The 19199-nt window shown below is 39.4% G+C and overlaps 2 protein-coding genes across 29 annotated transcripts in view; both read right to left on the reverse strand.

Annotated features, from left to right (window-relative positions):
- Positions 1–93: 93 nt before the first annotated feature.
- Positions 94–7687, reverse strand: scly (selenocysteine lyase). 6 transcript variants are annotated; one of them, XM_086282199.1, is made up of 13 exons: positions 6702–7195; positions 5939–6036; positions 5508–5617; positions 5016–5116; positions 4738–4915; positions 3988–4115; positions 3533–3688; positions 3343–3449; positions 3196–3232; positions 1090–1173; positions 853–952; positions 611–686; positions 97–505 (listed from the first exon to the last, which is right to left on the reverse strand). In XM_086282199.1, exons 1-13 carry the CDS (start codon positions 6720–6722, stop codon positions 352–354), a joined length of 1350 nt encoding a protein of 449 aa, XP_086138325.1. In that variant the 5' UTR covers positions 6723–7195; the 3' UTR covers positions 97–351. The 6 variants fall into 6 exon arrangements, with proteins under 6 accessions (XP_086138330.1, XP_086138325.1, XP_086138329.1 ...); XM_086282203.1 differs by lacking the exon at positions 6702–7195 and adding an exon at positions 7553–7687 and having other exon boundaries at positions 98–505; XM_086282201.1 differs by lacking the exon at positions 6702–7195 and adding an exon at positions 7281–7376 and having other exon boundaries at positions 98–505.
- A 4390-nt stretch (positions 7688–12077) lies between these two features.
- Positions 12078–19199, reverse strand: part of kif1aa (kinesin family member 1Aa) — a 48818-nt gene continuing 41696 nt past the window's right edge. For 15 of the 23 annotated variants that reach the window (XM_086284037.1, XM_086284033.1, XM_086284031.1 and 12 more), the window contains 12 exons: positions 18349–18375; positions 16073–16187; positions 15821–15954; positions 15660–15721; positions 15429–15574; positions 14411–14596; positions 14172–14243; positions 13926–14047; positions 13346–13489; positions 13064–13256; positions 12690–12808; positions 12078–12600 (listed from right to left, as the gene is read on the reverse strand). In XM_086284037.1, the coding sequence (XP_086140163.1) occupies positions 12558–12600; positions 12690–12808; positions 13064–13256; positions 13346–13489; positions 13926–14047; positions 14172–14243; positions 14411–14596; positions 15429–15574; positions 15660–15721; positions 15821–15954; positions 16073–16187; positions 18349–18375 (1363 nt within the window). In that variant the 3' untranslated portion in view covers positions 12078–12557. Of the gene's footprint in view, positions 12601–12689; positions 12809–13063; positions 13257–13345; positions 13490–13925; positions 14048–14171; positions 14244–14410; positions 14597–15428; positions 15575–15659; positions 15722–15820; positions 15955–16072; positions 16188–16650; positions 16675–18348; positions 18376–19199 lie in introns of all 23 variants that reach the window. The other 8 variants (XM_086284041.1, XM_086284055.1, XM_086284053.1 and 5 more) reach the window with 2 other exon arrangements.

The raw sequence follows: 19199 nt of genomic DNA on the forward strand, positions 1-19199 counted from the left end.
GGGCGACTAAGCAGCTGGTACATGTAGAATATTATAACCCACATGAAACATTTCATCGTTGACTTGAGAAAATATTAAAAGTGCATGTAAATATTTTATTTCATAACACTCATACATGTTCCCCGACTCCAATTAGCTGAAGAGCTCCTCACATGACGTGATGGGAGCCGAGTACACTCCTACATAACATCACCCCTAAGGTCACTTTGAGTTTTCCATTTTTATTATTTATATGAAATATTTCATGCATTTTACATGATCGGTTAAAGTGTCGATAAACACAGATGGCGCATGTTTAGCTCTGTGCATTCTTATTTGACCTGCAGAATAACTTTGTGCAAATGAAAGCCATCAGTTCATTTCTTCCAACAGTTGCACGGTTTCCCTCAGGTCCTCCACAACTGCATCCACATCTGCTTCAGTCGTCTCCCTGCCAACGCTCAGCCTCATAGCGTTAGCTGCCACCTCTGAGGGGACGCCACAGCTCAGAAGGATGTGGGAAGGTCTGATGGATATAAACAGGAGGAGAGCAGGAGGGGAGTGTTATCTAACAGCAAACAATACAGTGTGTGGACAAAAGCATAACAGCTTAAAAGAGGGACTCTTTTACCTGTTTCCACTGTCTGAGTGGCAGGCGGCGCCGACGCTGGCTAGCAGCCTCCTGCAGTTTGACAATACTCTCCAGCCTAAAGCACGAGGGGGAGAGATTAATCATTCAAAGCCTTTGTAGTTTATAAATAGCCTCGTGCAGGTCATGACCTGCCTCTGACAAACATTGGTGTAGGGTTAGAGGACACTGTTGGGACCAGCAAGCCAAAACAGACATAGGACAGAGAAGAGTCATGACATCACCTTGTAATCTTGGGCCCAGGATGGACACGTTACATGTGTTAGGGAGGATATCAGAGCCGAGGAAATGGCTGTTGAAGCGGATCCGGCCTGCAAACACGGCCTTTGGAAGAATGAAAGAAACGCAAAGGAGTACATTTTACAGAGAAGGAGGAGAAAGACCGTCAAAACCACAATTTCAAGACTACTCATCACAATGCAAACAAACAAAACTAAGGTGCACATCAGACTCAAGCTCACCTGCAGTCGTTCTTCTAAGTAAAGTTTAATTCTTTGCATATGACTCTCATAATCTGACAGATTAGAGGTCACCAGCTCTGCAGCCTAATAGACACACAAATAATAAATAGGTAGCTTTAAAAGAGGCACACTGTTACAGCTATTTAATTACCAAGCACTTTATTAGAAACACCTCCACACCTGCTTACTATTCAATAAAGCAAAAAAGGACAATCACTTGGCAGCAGGCCACATAAGCATATGGGCATATGTGACCCATATGCCAAAAAGACTGCAAGGGTCTGACTTCGATTCCACCCCAAAGCGTTTCCTGCATGTTGTTCCCCCTAGTTTTCTGTCTGGCAAAAAAAGCCAAAAATGTTCACATAGAATGTAAAAATGGTGTTCAGGCAAACACAGGAGGTTTCTCAGGCAGTCTTCTGTCTGCCAATATAAAGAATATAAAACAATATAAAGTGTAAAATAACATGAATTCATGAACCAATCTGCCTTTTGGTTTAGTTCAGGTGGACTAATAGCAGTAGGGGAAGTCTTCTTCTTTCTGGCACACCGTTGACCTCTTACTAGCGATAAATCATGGTCTGAGTGTCGATTCTAGAGGTTACAGCTCCAGAAACCTTTAATAAACACCTGCTTCAGGGTGGCGCAGTGGTTAAAACTGTCATTTTGGAGGAACAGGGCTCCAGATTTGAATCTCCTGGTCTCTCTCTGTGTAATCCTCATGTTCATGGATTTTAGGGTCCTCTCTGGGTAATCCAGCTTCCTCCTACAGTCCAAAAACATTGGATTCAGTGTGTACCTAGGGATGGGTATCGTTCATAACACCCATCCTCTAGTGTCTACCCAACACCTCTATTTCTTACTCTCTCTTTGTCTGTTTTATGGTCACTGCATCGTTGTGGTTTCGGCTCCCGCCTCAGCTGGCACATCAGTTCAAAATCATCCTCCGATTCCTCACCAACTTGTTCCATCTACTTGTTTGGTAATATGGCTCTGTCCCTATAGTCCCCTTGTTTATAGTTACTTTTTGAAGTGTGATTTAACACTAGCCTTAGTCTGCTTTGGCTTTGTTTGTCTGTTCACACCCTTTTACTAACCAAATCAGTTGTCAATTAAATGTATTTTAAAAAACAAACACATGTGCATTTGTTTTCTTCAACAGATATTTTTTTTTGCTTTGTAAGTGACGATCTGACCACTGCTGTGGAAACAATGGCGATTTAGTTTTCATCAGTAAACTAGGGAAGTAAAGTCACTGTTTCAGCAATACTTGCTGGGTTTGTCCAAGTGTTGGCTCTAAGCTGGACCAGTTCAGACCTCCCCATGACCACAGTTGGATAAGTGGCTATGTTTTCAACTTTATTTGGACCCCCTGACACTCAGAGCTGAGACAAAGAGAACCTCTATGGTGTTTCTAATTAAATGATTGGTGAGTATACTTGTAGTACAATATTTATATTATGCAACTCAAGTATTTGTAGCAATAATAAGTGTTTTGCTTTGCCCATGATTATAATGCTAACACAACAGATTCTGTGGTAAACAATGTATCAATAAACATTCACCCACAATAAATCACTGTATTTGAAAGCTTTTTAAATGCTGGAAAGTGTCACATTATTTATATTTAGAGCATTACTGATTAATCTTCCATCTCCACCACAAGCAATAACCATTTTTAGTCATCGAACTTTGACTGCTTTTAACCATAGTAATTAATGCAGACATTCAGTACAACAAACCAAAATAATATCATGTGTTTGTTCATGTTATTTGTCCACTGCAGTTCTATTGTAAAGAAACTGTGGTACCACTTAATAGTGCTGTATGTATAAAGCATTTATAACATGCAACTAATGAAATACAAGGTTTCATACATCAGTTTAAACCATTATTGGCCAGAAAATGTCATGTGGATATGTCCTTCACTTATGAATTTTGATTAAACAAAAAATGCTGGAAAAATTATTTTAAACAATCCCTTTGTACTTTGAGGGCCTCTAACTGAGAAAATATTGAGAAAATAAATGGTTTATGCTTCAAGAGAAACATTAGAAAAGTCCTAGAAATCATTCCAGTACTGTACATTTAGTGAAGGAAATGCACCTTTCCAAGACCGGCAATCATCGGTGTGTTTTCTGTGCTGTAATAATAACAAAGACAGAAAGGAGACACTTATAAATTAGAACTGCACTTATTTCATTAATACCAGTGTTTCATTCTTATTCAGTATTTTACAGTAAAGATCATCACCCTGGTCTAAAGTTCCTCTCCTGTCCTCCACCAAAAAGCATCGGATACAATGGAGTTTTGGTCCCAGGGCCGTTCACGTACAAAGCACCAATGCGAGGGGCATAGAACTAGAAACACAACAAAACCTCTCAATAACATTTTAGTCTTGCTATAAAAAGCTCTTAAGATGTCCCACACAGCAGATCCTGACCTTGTGTCCCACTATGGTGAGGTAATCCACTCCCAGATCACTGACATCAACTCGGATTTTTCCCAAGGCCTGAGCAGCATCTGTGTGGAGCAGGATCCTGAGGCGCTCACGCTGTTTGTTCAGAGACTTTATTCTTTGGCAGATCTCCTGAAGCGGCTGACAACAAGAAGGTGGTTCAGCATTCAGCTGTAAACAGAGCTGCATAGACTCATAGACGCATTGCAATTATAAGTAATGAGTTAATAAGAAAATAAGCTCCTTTAAAGCAAGACACTATCCTACGTGTTAATCGTCTAATTTAAGAACCCAAAAATGGTTTCTCTAACATTAGTATGGCAGGGATAGGCTCCAGCCCGTCCACGACCCTGAACTGGGTAAGTGGAAAAAAATTGATGAATGGATAGATTAGTACTAGCAGAAACTCGGCTGATTTTCTAGCCTCTCTCTCATCTTACCATAATGACTCCCGTCTCATTGTTGGCCAGCATAACAGAGATGAGACAAGTGTTGGGGCGCACAGCGGCAATGATATCCTCCACCTCGACCCGGGCTGTCACCTTAGAGACGGGCACAAAAGTCACGTCTATGGAAAAAAACAAAAAACAAAGAGAGTAATTAAAGGCAAGGAGCCTACATTAGGTTATGCAAATCTTGATTTGTTTAAAGGTACTTTTTGTAATTGCCCTCCACAGAATTAAACCAAAACTTTCACCACCAGGAGGCAGTGCTTTAACAGTTTATATGCTGAATCCACTTTTTCTTTGACAACATTTAACATGAACCATGACTGGAAGAGTATCAAGGATCCGGCACTATTTAAAAATGGAAATCAGTACTTTTCAAGACCTTTTCAGAAACTCAATAATTAATAATTAAAATGTAAAAAAGCGGAATTAAATGAAAGTTTTCCATTGGGTTAGCACTCTTACGTGTTGGCACATAGAAGGTACTACATCTTCATTAAAAAAAAGATTATGACATTAATGTTATTGGCAGCAAATGGGATATAAAATAATTTAAGACCTTTAATTGTCTTGATATTTATTTTAGACATTTTGATTGCCCACAGAAAATCTGAAGCATGTTATTGACAGATTTCTCTTTAAAGTAAAATAAAGAAAAGCATAGACTGTCCTTTGTAATACAGGAAATATTTCTTTATTAATCTTTTATTTTAATAAAAGCTACACAGAGTGGCTTCCTACCTGCTTTTCCTTCCTTTTCAAGGTGCTGAGCAACTAGTTTGACTGAGTCATGCTCCACATTAGAAGTAATGATGTGAGGAAGGCCCGTGCATCCATTCTGGTGTCCTGCACCTTGTTCTGCAGCCCTGCAGTGCTTCCTGAAGTGCTCTACAGCGGTGTGCAACACCAGGTTATTGGCCTGAAAGACAAAATCTTTACTGTAAATGACCAGTTTGTAATGTCCCAGGATCATAAATTACTCATATAACTTATTTGCGTCAAAAAAGAGCCCTGCCCACCTCAGTTCCGCCTGAGGTAAAAATGATGTCCTCTGCTTTCCCTCCAACCATTCTTGCCACATTTTCTCTGGACTGATTGATGATAGCCTTAGCTTTAGCACCTGAAAATATAAATGATTGAAACATTTAGATGTAGCATTCTCTTTTGACAGTGAAACTCACTTAGAACAGTAAAAACTTCACATTCAGCACTCAGAGAAAGCCACAAGTTTAATCCACACAAGCTGCTGTGATTGTATTCCCTCCTCCAGTTACACAACATACATTTAACAGTTTCTATTGTATTTATTTGGTAGAGTGACCTTGTCATATTTCACACAGGAATACAGAGTTAGAGCAGTAATGTCCAATTCTTGTCACTAGGCTGGGATTTGCGCATACAATATGGAATTTTAAAAAAAATTCTCACAAAACTTTATTCAATACACATGGAAAAATAATAACAATAATTTTAAACCTGTTAGTTTTGACACAGCTTCAAGCCTTCCTCACCTGCTATATAGTTGCTACTTGGGTTTCCCCAGGCATCCTGGAGGGCTTCAGAAATGGCCTGAATCACCTCTGGTTCTGGAGGGGTAGTAGCATTGTAATCCATGTAGATCCTGAAATATACAAAATATTCTCATCACACTTTGTGCATTGTCCTATGGGAAGTATATGCGTCATAACATATTAATAAACGATCTACTAACAAGATCAACTCATAAAAAAGTGAAATTTCGATTACTTAAATTGCAATCAATTACTTTGGTTTCTGACCATTCTTAAAATAAGAAAAATATTTAAAGAAAATACACAAATTTTCTAAAACCTACCTATAACCTCAGTAACTATGATAAATCAATATTAATTCAGCAGTCCTAAGTTACAGCATCACAGCTGCTGTACAAGTAACTTGATATATATCAACATTATTTTCTTACCTGTCTAGATTCATCTCAGAAAAGTGATGAAAATTACGTTCACTGAAGGTCGTACCCTGTACCAGCGGGACATCATCAAGCTTTTTGGCCATAATACCCTTGGAGAGGAAAGGACATTTATTTCATTTATCTGGATGTCTGAATAGATAAATTAGATTATAACTAGATTATAACTAGCATCAGTCTGTCTGCAAATAAGATGACATTCACTGACGGCAGATGCTGATACTTTGTGTGTGTGTCATTTTATTTACTTTATTCTGATATCTGGGATCCAGTTTTTTGTTCAGTCACACATCAAAATGTGACTGAATGAGTTTAGACCCTTACCCTGAATCCGCCCACCAAAAGTGTAAAAATTGCAGTCACTACAAAATATTTTGGTGGTGATTAGCATTAGTCTATAAAACTGGATTATAAATAAAGACTAAAGTATTTATCTATTTCAGTAAGTTGTTTTAATTATACAAAGATTTACACATTATTGTTATTTTGCATAAAATACAAGATTTTGTTCCTCTGGCTGCGATCTGCAATCTGTAGAGACAGACTGACAGGATATGGAAAACAGAGACGTGTTGTTGAATATGCAACTTTTGTTTATTTCACAGTTCATCTGCTTCTTTGCTTTTTAATGGATTTAAATGGATTTCTCATCAAAGAGATGCTGTTTATTTCTAAAGTGACAGCTGCACATTAAAAAGGAAACTGAAACGTAGTTATTGGATATTCTCTGTGATAAACAGCTTAAATGACTGCCTACCTTGTGTCCCATTCGCTGCATTTCCAGCAGTGTAAAACTTATCTAAAACCTTTTCATGGATTTTCTGCATCACAAACTGAATGCTTGCCAATTCTAGTGACTGTGCCACGCACACGGTTTGGATTGCTTCATCACGCAGTGTTAGTCACGTACAGCTTCACAAATTTATGAAATGCGCACTTATTAGCAGACCCTCTATAGTGCTATAAGTTCAGTGAACACACAGTCTTAAAAAAGATTTTTTTAATGGTCATAGTTGTCCAGTGTCTTGTCAGTAGTCAGCAAACGTAACATCCAGCTGATAGCGCCCTGTTCACAACACTGTTCTAGTCAACCAGCACACAGAAAACGTATTAAAAGAACCACAGATATCTTTAGGGACACTGTCAGTCAGCTCGAGCTCTTCATTATCCAGCTAGCGCTAACTTTCTGTGACAGCTCTCACTTTAGCCTGCAGCTAGCTAATTTTTAGCTAACTTAGTTTCGCTATAACATCGTACTTAACTGTGATTCCACCTTTAAGCTTAAATTGATAAAGGAACTGAATCCTCCAGGGACAGCCAAAGCTTTGTATCTGACCTTGTAAGCTGATGTGAAGATTTCCTAAATGGATTTACAACTATACGGGTCAATCATCAGCCAGCTAGCATGTTTCTGTCACGTCCCAGACGGGGTTGCCAGATTTGTTAAAGCAAACCCCACAGTTTAATATCTCGAAGAAAACGCACAAGAAATATTAATTTATTATGTAGAAGAATTGAGCGTTACTGTCATGTTCTTCAGTATTTTATTCTTTATTTTGTAAATATAATTAATTACTAAAAAGCAAAAATTATTCAGAGATTTGTCACCTCACAACTTGGGGAAGACTCAGAAGGGTTAGTTTTATTTTCGTTTGAAGTCCGGCAGGTACCATGTTGAAAAAAGAATAATAATTAATTAACTTAAATCCAGAAGATGAAGACTTATGTTAACAGTAAGTAAGTAAAATAAGAAGAGAATTATTTTAGAAACAGCTCCTAAAAAACGTTGACACACAGACATGGCAACACTGGCGTCTGCTGCTTAGCAACAGCCAGGGAGCTGAAAGTGCCAGGAGTATTTTATTTCTCTGATCGTAGTTGTTCTGCGATTAATTCATTCTTAATAGTCTGCATTCATTTGGGACTTTTAATTTATAATTATCCATAATTTGTCTGTAATTTTTTTTTAGCGTGGCTGAGGACTACATATCTCTAAATATAACTTTTCATGAGCTCAAAAAAACAGACAGTGTACCTTTATTTAACTGCTTTATTTAACTTTATTTAACTCCAACATAAAAAGGCTGATTCAGTAAAAAAAGTTGTTTCTTTTTACAGTTAAAAGTTATTTTAGAAAACAAACATTTTAAAATATTTTGTTCGCTTTGGAAGCTGTTGTGGAAATCTCCCAACGATTTCAGTTCAGGATTCTTTGTCTCCGTCTTGTCCCTGAGCCTGGCCAGTAATGGATTCTCGGGTCCGATATAAACTTTAAGAAACATTTTTAAATATAGATATGAACTAATTTTCTTTATATGAATTATACTTTATTACAACTACATAATATGGAGGAAATGATGGGGTCATTTTCAGAAATGTTTTTCACAAATGACGTGAACTGTATATAAAAGATTGATGCAGGTTCCCTAATAATGAAGCTATGGAAGAGGATTAGGGCCACTGGAAAGAAAAACTGAGAAAAAAGTCTGAATTCTGAGATTAAAGTCAGAATTCTGACTTTTTCCCCCTCAGAATTCAGGAAAAGAAGAAAAAAAAGACGTGCCCACTTTTTTCCCCCCCAACGGCCCTAATCCTCCTCCGTATGAAGCTGCTGAAATGTTTTAACCCACATTTTATGTTCAAAGATTTTCAGTCATATAGAAGTGTGTGAAAAACCGCCTTGGCTACTTAACCTGTGAACTCAGTAAATGCTTTCCTGATGACTTTATGGGCTCACAGCTCACAAACTGCAGGCCTCAATTTTTTCCAGTGTAATGCACGAAAGGTATGTGTGATTTGTACTCTGCTGAGTACTATTAAAACATACAACACCAACATACAGTTCTCACCTTCATAATTCTAACACTAATACAGCTGGCTTGGGCTTAGAGTCACTTCAAGATAAGGACTGACATGTGACACATTTCTATGCTGAGCATAGTTACCTGTTAAATAGCTGATAAGCCAAGCAATGCAGAAGGAGGAACCGTTAGCTGTAACTGATGTCATGACAGACTAAAGTGATGCATCTATGTCTTAGTTGCAAAGTCTGCCAGATGGACTTTGATGGCAGAGCTCTTTGGGTACGTTAAAGTCTGATTTGGGGTTTTTGAGTTTGGGTCTTCCGGATAAACATTATCAACATCATAACAATATCTGTGATTGCCCAACTGACAAGCCAAAATCAAAAGTTGTATTGTCTTTAACAAAAAAAGAGAGAAGTCATTTTTGTGTTGCATATTTTCCATGTTTATTTCATATATGACAATGTGTTTAGTGTACACAAACAGCTGACGCTAAAACTCCAACACTCAGAGACATCGACTGAACTACGGCCCATTTGTAAATGGGTGCAACTTTATAATACAGTGTTCACAGCAATCATGTTTATATACAATGCAAAAAAATATCTGAAGAGAAAGAAAAGTAATGGTGTGAAAAAGATATGGAAGCACAAAAATGGAAATGATGTTCCTTGAAAAGGGGAGGGTTTAGAAAAAGTAGATTAAGTGAAGGCTGCCAAGAGCATGACGGTGATACTGAAAACTCGACAGTAAGGTAACCTACAGCATTACTCTGTACATGATGCCCAGCTGGGACACAGTGAACCACCACCCTCCCATACATTAGTGGACAGACTGTTTCAGCTATGTCCCACAGCCTCCAAAAGGTTCCCTGATATTGACCTACGTACAATCAATAAGGAACCGGAATGTGAAGACAATTCAAAACGATTATTTCAGCAGAGTAAGTATTTTCAAAGATCAGTTTACATTCAGTGTTACATTTTTGTGACTGCAACAACAAAACTTTGGTTGGCTCAAATGTGATGTACATTAAAAGGCCCAATTAAAACATGAGGAAAAAAGTCACCATGGAGACCAGACTGGAGCAAACCCGGGGACACGCATTCTTTTTTCTGACCACGTTGAATTTTAGGAAATGAGATGCGACAAAAACATGTTTGAGATATGGTGGCCTGAAGTACACTTTAATCTGTTTGTTACAAAAAAATATTCTGGTTGTTTGATTTGTCTCAACTGTTGATGAACTGATGATTTCCATAGCACACAGAATACTTTAAAACCTCTGGAAAGATACTTCTTATTAGACGTTAATGAAGGTATTACATCAGCAGCCAAACTAAGAACATACTGAACTGGAGTTATGTTTAATTTTACTCTCACTTACTCTCAAATGACATGTCATGCTCTCACTGAGCATGCTCTCTAGGCTGGATGACCTGAGGCACGCTCATCAGTCCAACTTCTCACAACAGCTCACACGCTTTATCTGTTGAGGGTTTTTAAACGAGAGGCATGGTTGCATTTTCATCAAAAATTTGCCAACAGGACTAAAACTGTGTAAAAGGAGCCCCGACTATTTAACTTGTGGGCCTTAATATGCTTTAAATAGCCAACATTCAACAAAACTGTTGCAAGTACTATTAGTATGCAATGCATTCTGGGTCAGTGACGTAAACTAAATGCTCTTTTTAACAACCTGCAGTATACAAACCATAAACAGTATCCCTGCTACTTTTGATTGTAATTTCCAGCAGTAAGGAAACAAGAGACATGATCATTAATCTCCTGCTGCTGAGAAAAGGAGAAAGAACCTGTGGCTGCATTCTCAGCACTAATGCATTTAATGCATTTAGTCACTAAAAAAGCTGACAAATACTGCTGGAAATGATCATTGAAACTAAATGCTGTTCCAGCAATCTTTTTATAGGCGTCCAAATGTTTTTGGGTAGTGATTCAAAATAGCTTGAAGAAACCTGAAAAATGGGAAACAATAGCTGCTGCTGACAGTAAACCCTCTGCTCTGAAAGCAAACCAAAGATCACGACTCTGTTTACAGAAAAGGTGAAAATCTGACCATTCAATCAGCTCAGCAGTTTGTACGTGTTCAGTGTTTCTAACCAAGGTAGCATTTGAGTTCAAATCTTTATTACTAACACATCTACAGTGGATTTATTGGCATCCCTTTTAAGTTTTAAGTGATTTTAATGTTAATATAATAAACTATACATGTGGTCATAGTCAGGGTTCCTTTTAATATGGCCATTTGTATGAGTGAAAATCCTGAAATATGTTTCTCTGAGTATGCTTTGTGTTATGGAAATTCCACACTTTATGATATCATAAATGAAACCTTCTGCTTGGACTTGAAATGACGATGATGATGATGGAAGGCAGGAAAGTGATGATATGACCTGCAGACACTCCCAGAACAGTATTTTAGCAGCATGAAGGATGTAGTTTCAAAGCAACCGGTGCAGAGGCATACTGTAGTGTGCAGTATGCCTGAAAAGAGAGGCACTACATTCAATCAATATACATATCATTCAGGAAAAAAACAGCTTCATATTCTGTACTGTGAAGAAGATTTCATCTTTTTCTTTTGATTGAATAAGGTAGCTTTGTGCAGCAGAGGATGAACTGGCCACCTACTTATATCATCTACCTAATTACTGGGCATTTTAAATGCACGTTAGCTGGGTCTAAGGTGTGACTATGCTAATCGCTTATCAGATTGCATTTATTCAAGTAATTTTCAGCATAAAGAAGCTGTGAGTTATTAAATTGTTTCAGTAATATTCATTACGAGGGGAAAAGGTTGTATCATTTAAACATTTAAAGAACTCATTAAAAAGTGCAGTGTGCAGAAATTGCACTGTACTACTACTTTAGAAATATAAATGCTTTTTTTTTTTAAATAAATACACGCAGAAATAAATAATAAAACTGTTAAATATCTAAATATATCACATTTTAAAACAAATAAAATACAGGTAGAGATTAAAATGGGAGAATTAATGTCATGACATCTGATTACTTCTTGTGGGAATGCAGGTAACCTCAGTGCTCCTACGAGTGGCTAAAAACAATATGAATTTACTACAGCGACATAAAGTTTATGATGAGATGCCATTCCCGTGCCAGGCTGTGTGTGCTAAGGTTTCTAGAAGTTTTAGGAAGAGGAAGCAGCTTACTGGATATCAGGATTTATGGACCAGAAAGAAGAGAGAAATATTCCTAAGAGAGAGACACGTGACTGTCCCTTCGTATTTTTTAGCTGTATGTTGTATGCAAATCAGTTTAGACCTTTATATATAGCTGTAGAAGAGTTTTTCTATTTACTGATGCAAATGTAGCAATGTGATCCTTGCAGCTTTAGGAAAACATGCCTGTCACTGCTTTTTTTTTTTTTTTTTTTTAAGAACTGATGTATAAGGCTTGATGTGTCACCGACAACAACTACAGTACATTACCATACGCATGTAATCTGAGATAAGAAACTGTTGCTACTCCCTCCATTTTCTTCTCTCGTCCAGTTATGAACAAACTCCAGTACAGTACAGTGACAGGTTTTTGAAGAGGTTCTTCAGACTAAGAGACTCACATTGCAGAATAGGCCTGACAGGAAATGGGTGCTTTAGGTGCTGAGGACACTAGTGATAAACAGAGAACGTACGGGGGAGAGAGATGGTTGTTGGTGACTGTAGCGGTGGAGACAGGGCTCAGCAGGAGAAACGGGATAGAGACAAGGATCTATGTACATCATAGTCTTTGAGTTGCTCTCATGACATTTTTTAAAATGTCTTGTTTCACATCCTCATCTGTCCGGCTCGTCTTCTTGACAACTTTGACCTGAGAGATAGATGAGAAAATGTCCATTAAAAATAGATTTTGTTTGCAGTTAGAATTTTTTTTCCACCTTGAGATTTTTTTTAACTTACCTGATAGTTCCAGCAAGGAGCGGGTTAAAAGCATACAGCCAGTCATGCATGTCTTTGTCATTTGTGGCTTGAAGCAATATTCCACGATGTTCTGTGCACACAGCAAATGTGTTTGGGGTCTGTGGAAAGAGCCACGAAAGCTTAATGCAGCAAGCTTAATGCAACGTTTTGAATGATTCTCACTCAACTTTCTACTTTCTACTCTACCTGCTTCCTTAACTTGCTATTTTTATTAAATTGAAAGTGCGCACCTTAACTTTCACTTACTGTGCGATGTGTGTAACTTAAACCTGTTGGGTTGATCTGACTTAAAGTGAAGTTCATTAAAAAAATAACTTAATAAAACTGTTGATGGAGGAGTCTGGTTCACCAACCTTTAACATTGCCTGCTGGTCCTCGCTGTACTCCACCTGGGCAGAGGAGAGGTTGAGAATAGCTCGCTCCACTGCGTCTCTTTCCGTGTTGTAGATGTAGACGTACGGCCGCCGCACGACAACATAGCGCTTCACCCATCCATTGGTGAGCGGCTCCAGGAAATGCAAGTAACCCTTCTTCGACACGATGGGACTGAAAGATAAAGATGATATAATAGCATGTTTGGGTCTGAAGTAAAGCTCAAATAATAAAATGTTCTGAAATGACTTCTTCCTCCTCACCTGACTCGAATCTCCTGGATATCTGGGACAAACTTCCGGGTCTGAGGTTTAGTTTCAGAGGCTCCGTTGATGGACTTCTTGGCCTCTGCGTCCTGCTGTGCATCAGGACCGGAGCTAACCACACGAGAGCGAGGGACAGGGGGTCTGCAGTAAAAATAGAGAATATCTGAGCTCTAGCAACAAAGGAGCTCTCTGTGCCTTACAAGACCCAAATACTGTTAATACCAGAGAATTTCAAAATAATAGACCTATTTGCTGATTCTGTTCCTGATGATAAGCACATGAAACATGTCAAACACCTTAAAAGAGAGAGAGTTCAACTCTGTCAGCTCTATATCTCTGTCTTATTACATGCGGGTCTGGTATAAAAGCGGAAACCTTAAGGTCAAGAGTTTCTGGAACTACGACTTTATTTATTCATTTTAAATATATTTTTTTGTTTTTTCAGCAGGAGATGTTAATACTTATTTTAGATGTCTTTGAGGAACATCTTGAGAGCACCCTGGAAGTGAACTGCAGCCAATGTCAACACTCTGCTCTGATAATTACGAACAACAACCATGTCAATCTGAGCACTGACCTGAGTCCAGCATTGCTGTAGCAGCCCTCAACAAGTGAAGGGCATGTAGAGGAGGGGGTGATTGTGTTAAGAGCAGAGATTGAAGTGGACTCTCTTAACGTTGTGATGGACATCTCAGAGATCTGTAATGAACACAGTCACACGGATCCACAGCGGAGCAAATGTGAGGACTCAGTCGACAAAAACAGAAATCTGATTTTCTGTGTGTGTGTGTGTGTGTGTGTGTTTAAACCCCTAAAGCCTGACCTTGCTTTCACTGGCGCTCACACACACATGGCTGTATTCTCTGTTGAAGGAGTGAGTGAGCAGCCGCAAACACTGTACGGAAAAAGGAGAGAGAGCTTAAAATGTCGGGTTATATAACAAAATCACGTGTGACATGATAAGCACTACATTTCTGCTTGACAGGAACGTTTATATGAACAGAACCCATTACAATAAAGTCAAACCTGAAATAAATTATTGACAGGGTAAAGACGGCTGACCTTAGCAGCGAGCTCCCTCTGCCTCTCAGTGGTGATTTCGTTGCAGCTGACCTCGGGGTCCATCTCAGTGGGCTGAGGAGACTCATTCAGCTCATCGGTGACACAGGATTGAAGGGTCTCCTGGCCCATGAGCAGCGTGGACTCTAGTTTCTCCCTCAGAAGGAGGTAATGTTTGGTTTTTTCCACCTAGCAGAAAAACATCAGTCACTAACAGCAAACAATGCCCCCTGCCTGAAGAGGTAATTAGGAAGGAAAGCTGTTTATTTGATAAATTCCAGTCTGGTTTCCATCAGAAGCACGGAGCAGAGCCGGCTCTCTGTGGCACTTCTAATATCATACATTAGAAAACTGAATGGGGCAATATAAACCCTAGGACTCAGCTGGCTTTATTCATATTTTTCTGATGGCAAATTCTTCTTATCCATTGATTAGAAAGCTGGGGTGCTGCTCACAAGTGGAAGCAGAAGAATGACAAATGTATTGGTGAATAATCTGGAGTGAGGTAAGAGTGGCAATGGTCCATTTTACTAAGGGCAAATCTGAGCACGGAGTCGGAACTGTCAGTTTATTGGATGATTCCCATTTTCACACATGGCCATGAGCTGTGGGTAGTGACAGAAAGTGGTGGAAATGAGCTTCTTCTGGGTGAAAGTGGGTGAAAGGAGCCAGACGAGGTAGTTCTTTGAGGGTCTTCCGGCGTGTCTAACCAGGAGGAGACCCAGGAGATAAGGGAGACGTTATGTCTCTCACTTGCCCTAGGAAAACCTCAATATCCCCTCACTGACACGTAACCAGCATTAATTAGTGACAGCATTTTTTGTCAAGGAAAATGTACAATTTGAATGACATTCATCTCAGTTACTCTTTGAAGGCTCAATTAAGCAACAACTTGTCTCTCTAAACTTGTCTCTGGCAGTGGATGAACTGCAAAGCTGCACCAAAGCCCAGTATAGAATTCACGAGGCTTAACTCAACCGGAGCGAAAGAACAGAGACAGTAAAAATTAAACAAATCTTACATCTTGGAGGAGGCTGAGTTTCTCCAGCTCCCACTGGTGGTCCAGAATGAGGCTGTCACTACGTGGCCTCCATCCAGCCAGGTTCTCTTCCCCACGGACGTAGGCCACGGAGGTGTCCAGCACCCGCCTGCGTCTCCTTTGCATTCCTGGTGAGGGATGGGTGCAATGTTAGAAGTTCAGGACGACTGAGCTAAATGCAAAACTGTACCATTTTTTTTTCTTGCCTCTTACCAGGGCTTCCTGCATCTGCCTGGTGACACAGGCTGACCTCATAAACTCCAGTTACACGGTTTCTAAAAAAACAGGAGTGAGAGGGCATTTAACATTTTATAGAACATCATCAGAGAGAACAAATTAGCTAAATGATGATTTTAAAGATTAAGATGCCTCACCCATCTGCAGCTCTTAGGCTACCAGTACCGAAAAGGTTACGGATTGATCGGGAAGCTGAGAGCTTTGTGTCCCTAGAGTAAAACACCATGCAGATATCTTTGGTAATAACTGCAGGCTGCGTGCAGTTCTCCATCTGCAATTCATAAAACAGGAGACATTTCCAACATTGTTCCTCTAGAGTAACTCACACGTCACCTCTGATCCTGTAAGAGCTATTTCTCCTTCTTATGAATGCAGGCAGTGTACAGTACCTCCAAGTAGGCTGAGAGGGTCATATAGATCTTCTCCCCGTATGGAGTGACTCGGTTTAGGAGCAGGGAGTTGTGCATTGAGCTATCCCAAGCAGCCTCAAACCGGAAGAAAGTTCTGAGGTGGTCCGATGAGACAAGAAGCCAAGAAACTGAATCAGCAGTCGAAACTCAAGTTCCTCTACTAAAACAACAGATTAGCTGCCAGAGCTTAACCCATGCTAAAGTTTACTCTGCAGATGTAAACATAAAAAACTGGATAAATCCCAAAAATTTCCAGTAATAAACAATTTAAGCAGAAAAATGTGCCCTAATATCATGATTTATAAACAGAAGCAAATCAATTTACTGATCCACTTGTGCAATATATAAACATTTTAGTAAATATTTCTCTAGTTTTCAATAAAACAAAAGCTCTTATATGATCATTTTGCATGCAACAAACAGACTGAGTTATGTTTGCTTTGTATAAAACATCACAGAAAAGCAAAGAGAGCAGAGATGAATATTGGTACAGAAAGAAAGGCAATGGAGGGATGAGGCACGAGCAGGTAAACATGAGGGACAGGGCAGTGAAATACCTATGGTCAACTCCCAGGGAAATGCTGTGAGAAAGAGAAAATCAGCAAAAGAATAGACAGTGAGAGTCAGGAAGTATGTTGTGCTTGTGTGCTTGTGTGGCTGGGATGCTGTTTGCCTTTTTTTCACACTGATAACTCATCAAAGCTCATCAGATAGAGCGAGGAGGTTCTGTGAGGACGGCTGATTTACTGTACGTTAGAGAAGGTCAAATAACAGCACGGGACCATTCTTCAAGCACAACAATGCTGCTTTCTATTCCTCCGATGATTTACTCCATACACTAATGTACACAATTTTTCCTCGTGTCCCTCGAGGGGAAATAATCACACACTGAAGTCACTTATTATTCTGGCCAGTAGCCCGGTGCTGCCTTAAATCTAAAAAAGATAATCCAAGCAAGAACTGTAAAAGGAAACTAATGTTTCTGTAAGCCATGAAAAGAGGCCGTACGGACTCTTCATGAGGTTCAGATGTTGGGCCCACTGGCCTTGGACTGAGGTGACCTTGTGGGAAAGTGAACAGAGTGTCACTAAGAAGAAAGCAAACATCTATGTGTAGAGCTCGCGTGAATAAAGGAGAGGTGCCTTTTCTGTTGCCAGCAATTAGCAAGTTCATACAAATTCACACCTTCACACATGCACACTTTTTCCCCCAGTAGTAGGAACCTGTTCGCTTACACTACAACGAAGCAATTTCCTCCCTGCACCCCTCCAACATGTGCTTCTCTGCACTTTACTGCCTCCTAAAAAAGTGGGAGCCAGCACTGAAGTCATGCTCCTGGCATAACATGTGAGGAACCATTTGTTTCTGGTGTTTGGCAGAGTTCCGCTGAGGTACGAGTAGGATTTAAAAATATTCACAACATTGCAGCAATTTTGTGTAAAGTGCTACTGGTGAGGTAATGGTTCACTGGAATACATTTTAATAGCTGCACTGGAGTATCGTGCCAGAGCGCGTACTGTAAATGATGTGATCCATATTGCAGCACTTGAGAAATAGCGAGCGAACAGTGTTCCTGTTAATATTCTGTAGCTTTGATGGGAAACACTCTGACTCTTGGGATTAGAGGTGACTAACAAAATCATATCCATGGATTCAAAATATTCCTTCACTGTAAAGGCCAAAAAAATGAACATAAGAAACAGTGTTGAGAGACAAAAGCAGAAAATAACCTATTTTTAGCCTCTTTTAAATATCAGTTTGCCTTTGTAGAATTAGGCTATGTTTCTGTGATGGATTCCTACCACCCTCTACTGGTAACCAGTACAAATGCACCTTCTTCACAGTTTTACTTTACTGCCTTCTCAATGTAATCTGCAAATAAAGGAGCATTTGTAAACAAACAGGCTAAAGACAGAGTAAACATTCGTGTTCTAAAATCTGCCTCATCAGCTGAAGTGGAAACCGAGAGTTTGATACTGGCCCCACGACACCTCCAGCAGAGACACGGCCAAGGACAGTCCACGTGAAACAAAGCAGAGCCATGCAGATCCCGTCCGTCATCGGCCTGACAGAAGCTCAAACACACATCCAACACAGCCAGAGAAGCAAAGAGGCACAATTGAAATGCTGACAGCAATGACAGAGTCAGAGAGAAGGTAACAAAATCACAAAAGAGATGACAGGGTATGGAGGACGTTAGAAAGATGAGGCGTTCGTGTAACTTAAGAGCATGAAAACAGAGGCAAATAATATACCTAGGCATGTCCGAATCAAGAAACTGTCTGCAAAAGCAAAAAACAACATTCCGTTAGTGGACTGGAGGGAGAAAAATGTTAGCATCATATACTGTGATGTTAGTTTCTGACCACACTGGACTGCAGCTTGATCTGGCGCTTAGCCATTAAGCTTAAGTTTTGGCTACTGAGCCCATAACACGACAAACAATTAGGGTTAAAGAAAGGCTGATCCAGCAGAGGTTAGAGGTTAGTACAGTATGGAGCTCTCGGTTGCTTTACATTAAAACGCAGTAAACCCAAATCTGGACGATGCTGCTGCTGATGTTGTTAGATTTCTTGGCGATACGGGAAGCAAGAGAGATTAAGCAATGAGAAAAAAAAAGCAGGGTCAGGATGCGCTATAATTTTCAGGACTTTTTATGTGAATAATTACAATATCATCATTCATATTTCTTATATTGTAAATATACTCACGGAGGTCTACTACTACATAAGAGTTACTACCATAAGATTTATACAAGGACGAGAGTTAAGTAATTTTAGATATTAATAAAGAAGCAAAAAAAAGAGTTAATAACATCTTTTATGGCAGCAATTACTTGATTTATCAACCGAATGGTCCATCTACAAATCAATTGCTGTTTAATCCTAAATTCTCATCAGCTGTAAAAAAGAAACCTACTGCCCTCTACTGGTGGGATGCTAACATTAAGCTGTGCAAACTGGGCTTTTTACATTTCTCTGTTTTGCACTTCCTCGACTCCTCTCTCCTCCATCCTTTGCCAGACACTCCACATTAAATCAATCCTGAAGGATGTCTCAATTTATAAAACACACAGAGGAGAGGAAGGAGGAGGAAGCACATACAT

The sequence above is a fragment of the Aulonocara sp. 'chitande type north' Nkhata Bay genome, linkage group LG23 (assembly GCF_057382095.1).
Source record: "Aulonocara sp. 'chitande type north' Nkhata Bay isolate Kocher_YH1m ecotype deep benthic linkage group LG23, A_spYH_male_GT1.1, whole genome shotgun sequence".
NCBI lineage: Eukaryota > Metazoa > Chordata > Actinopteri > Cichliformes > Cichlidae > Aulonocara > Aulonocara sp. 'chitande type north' Nkhata Bay.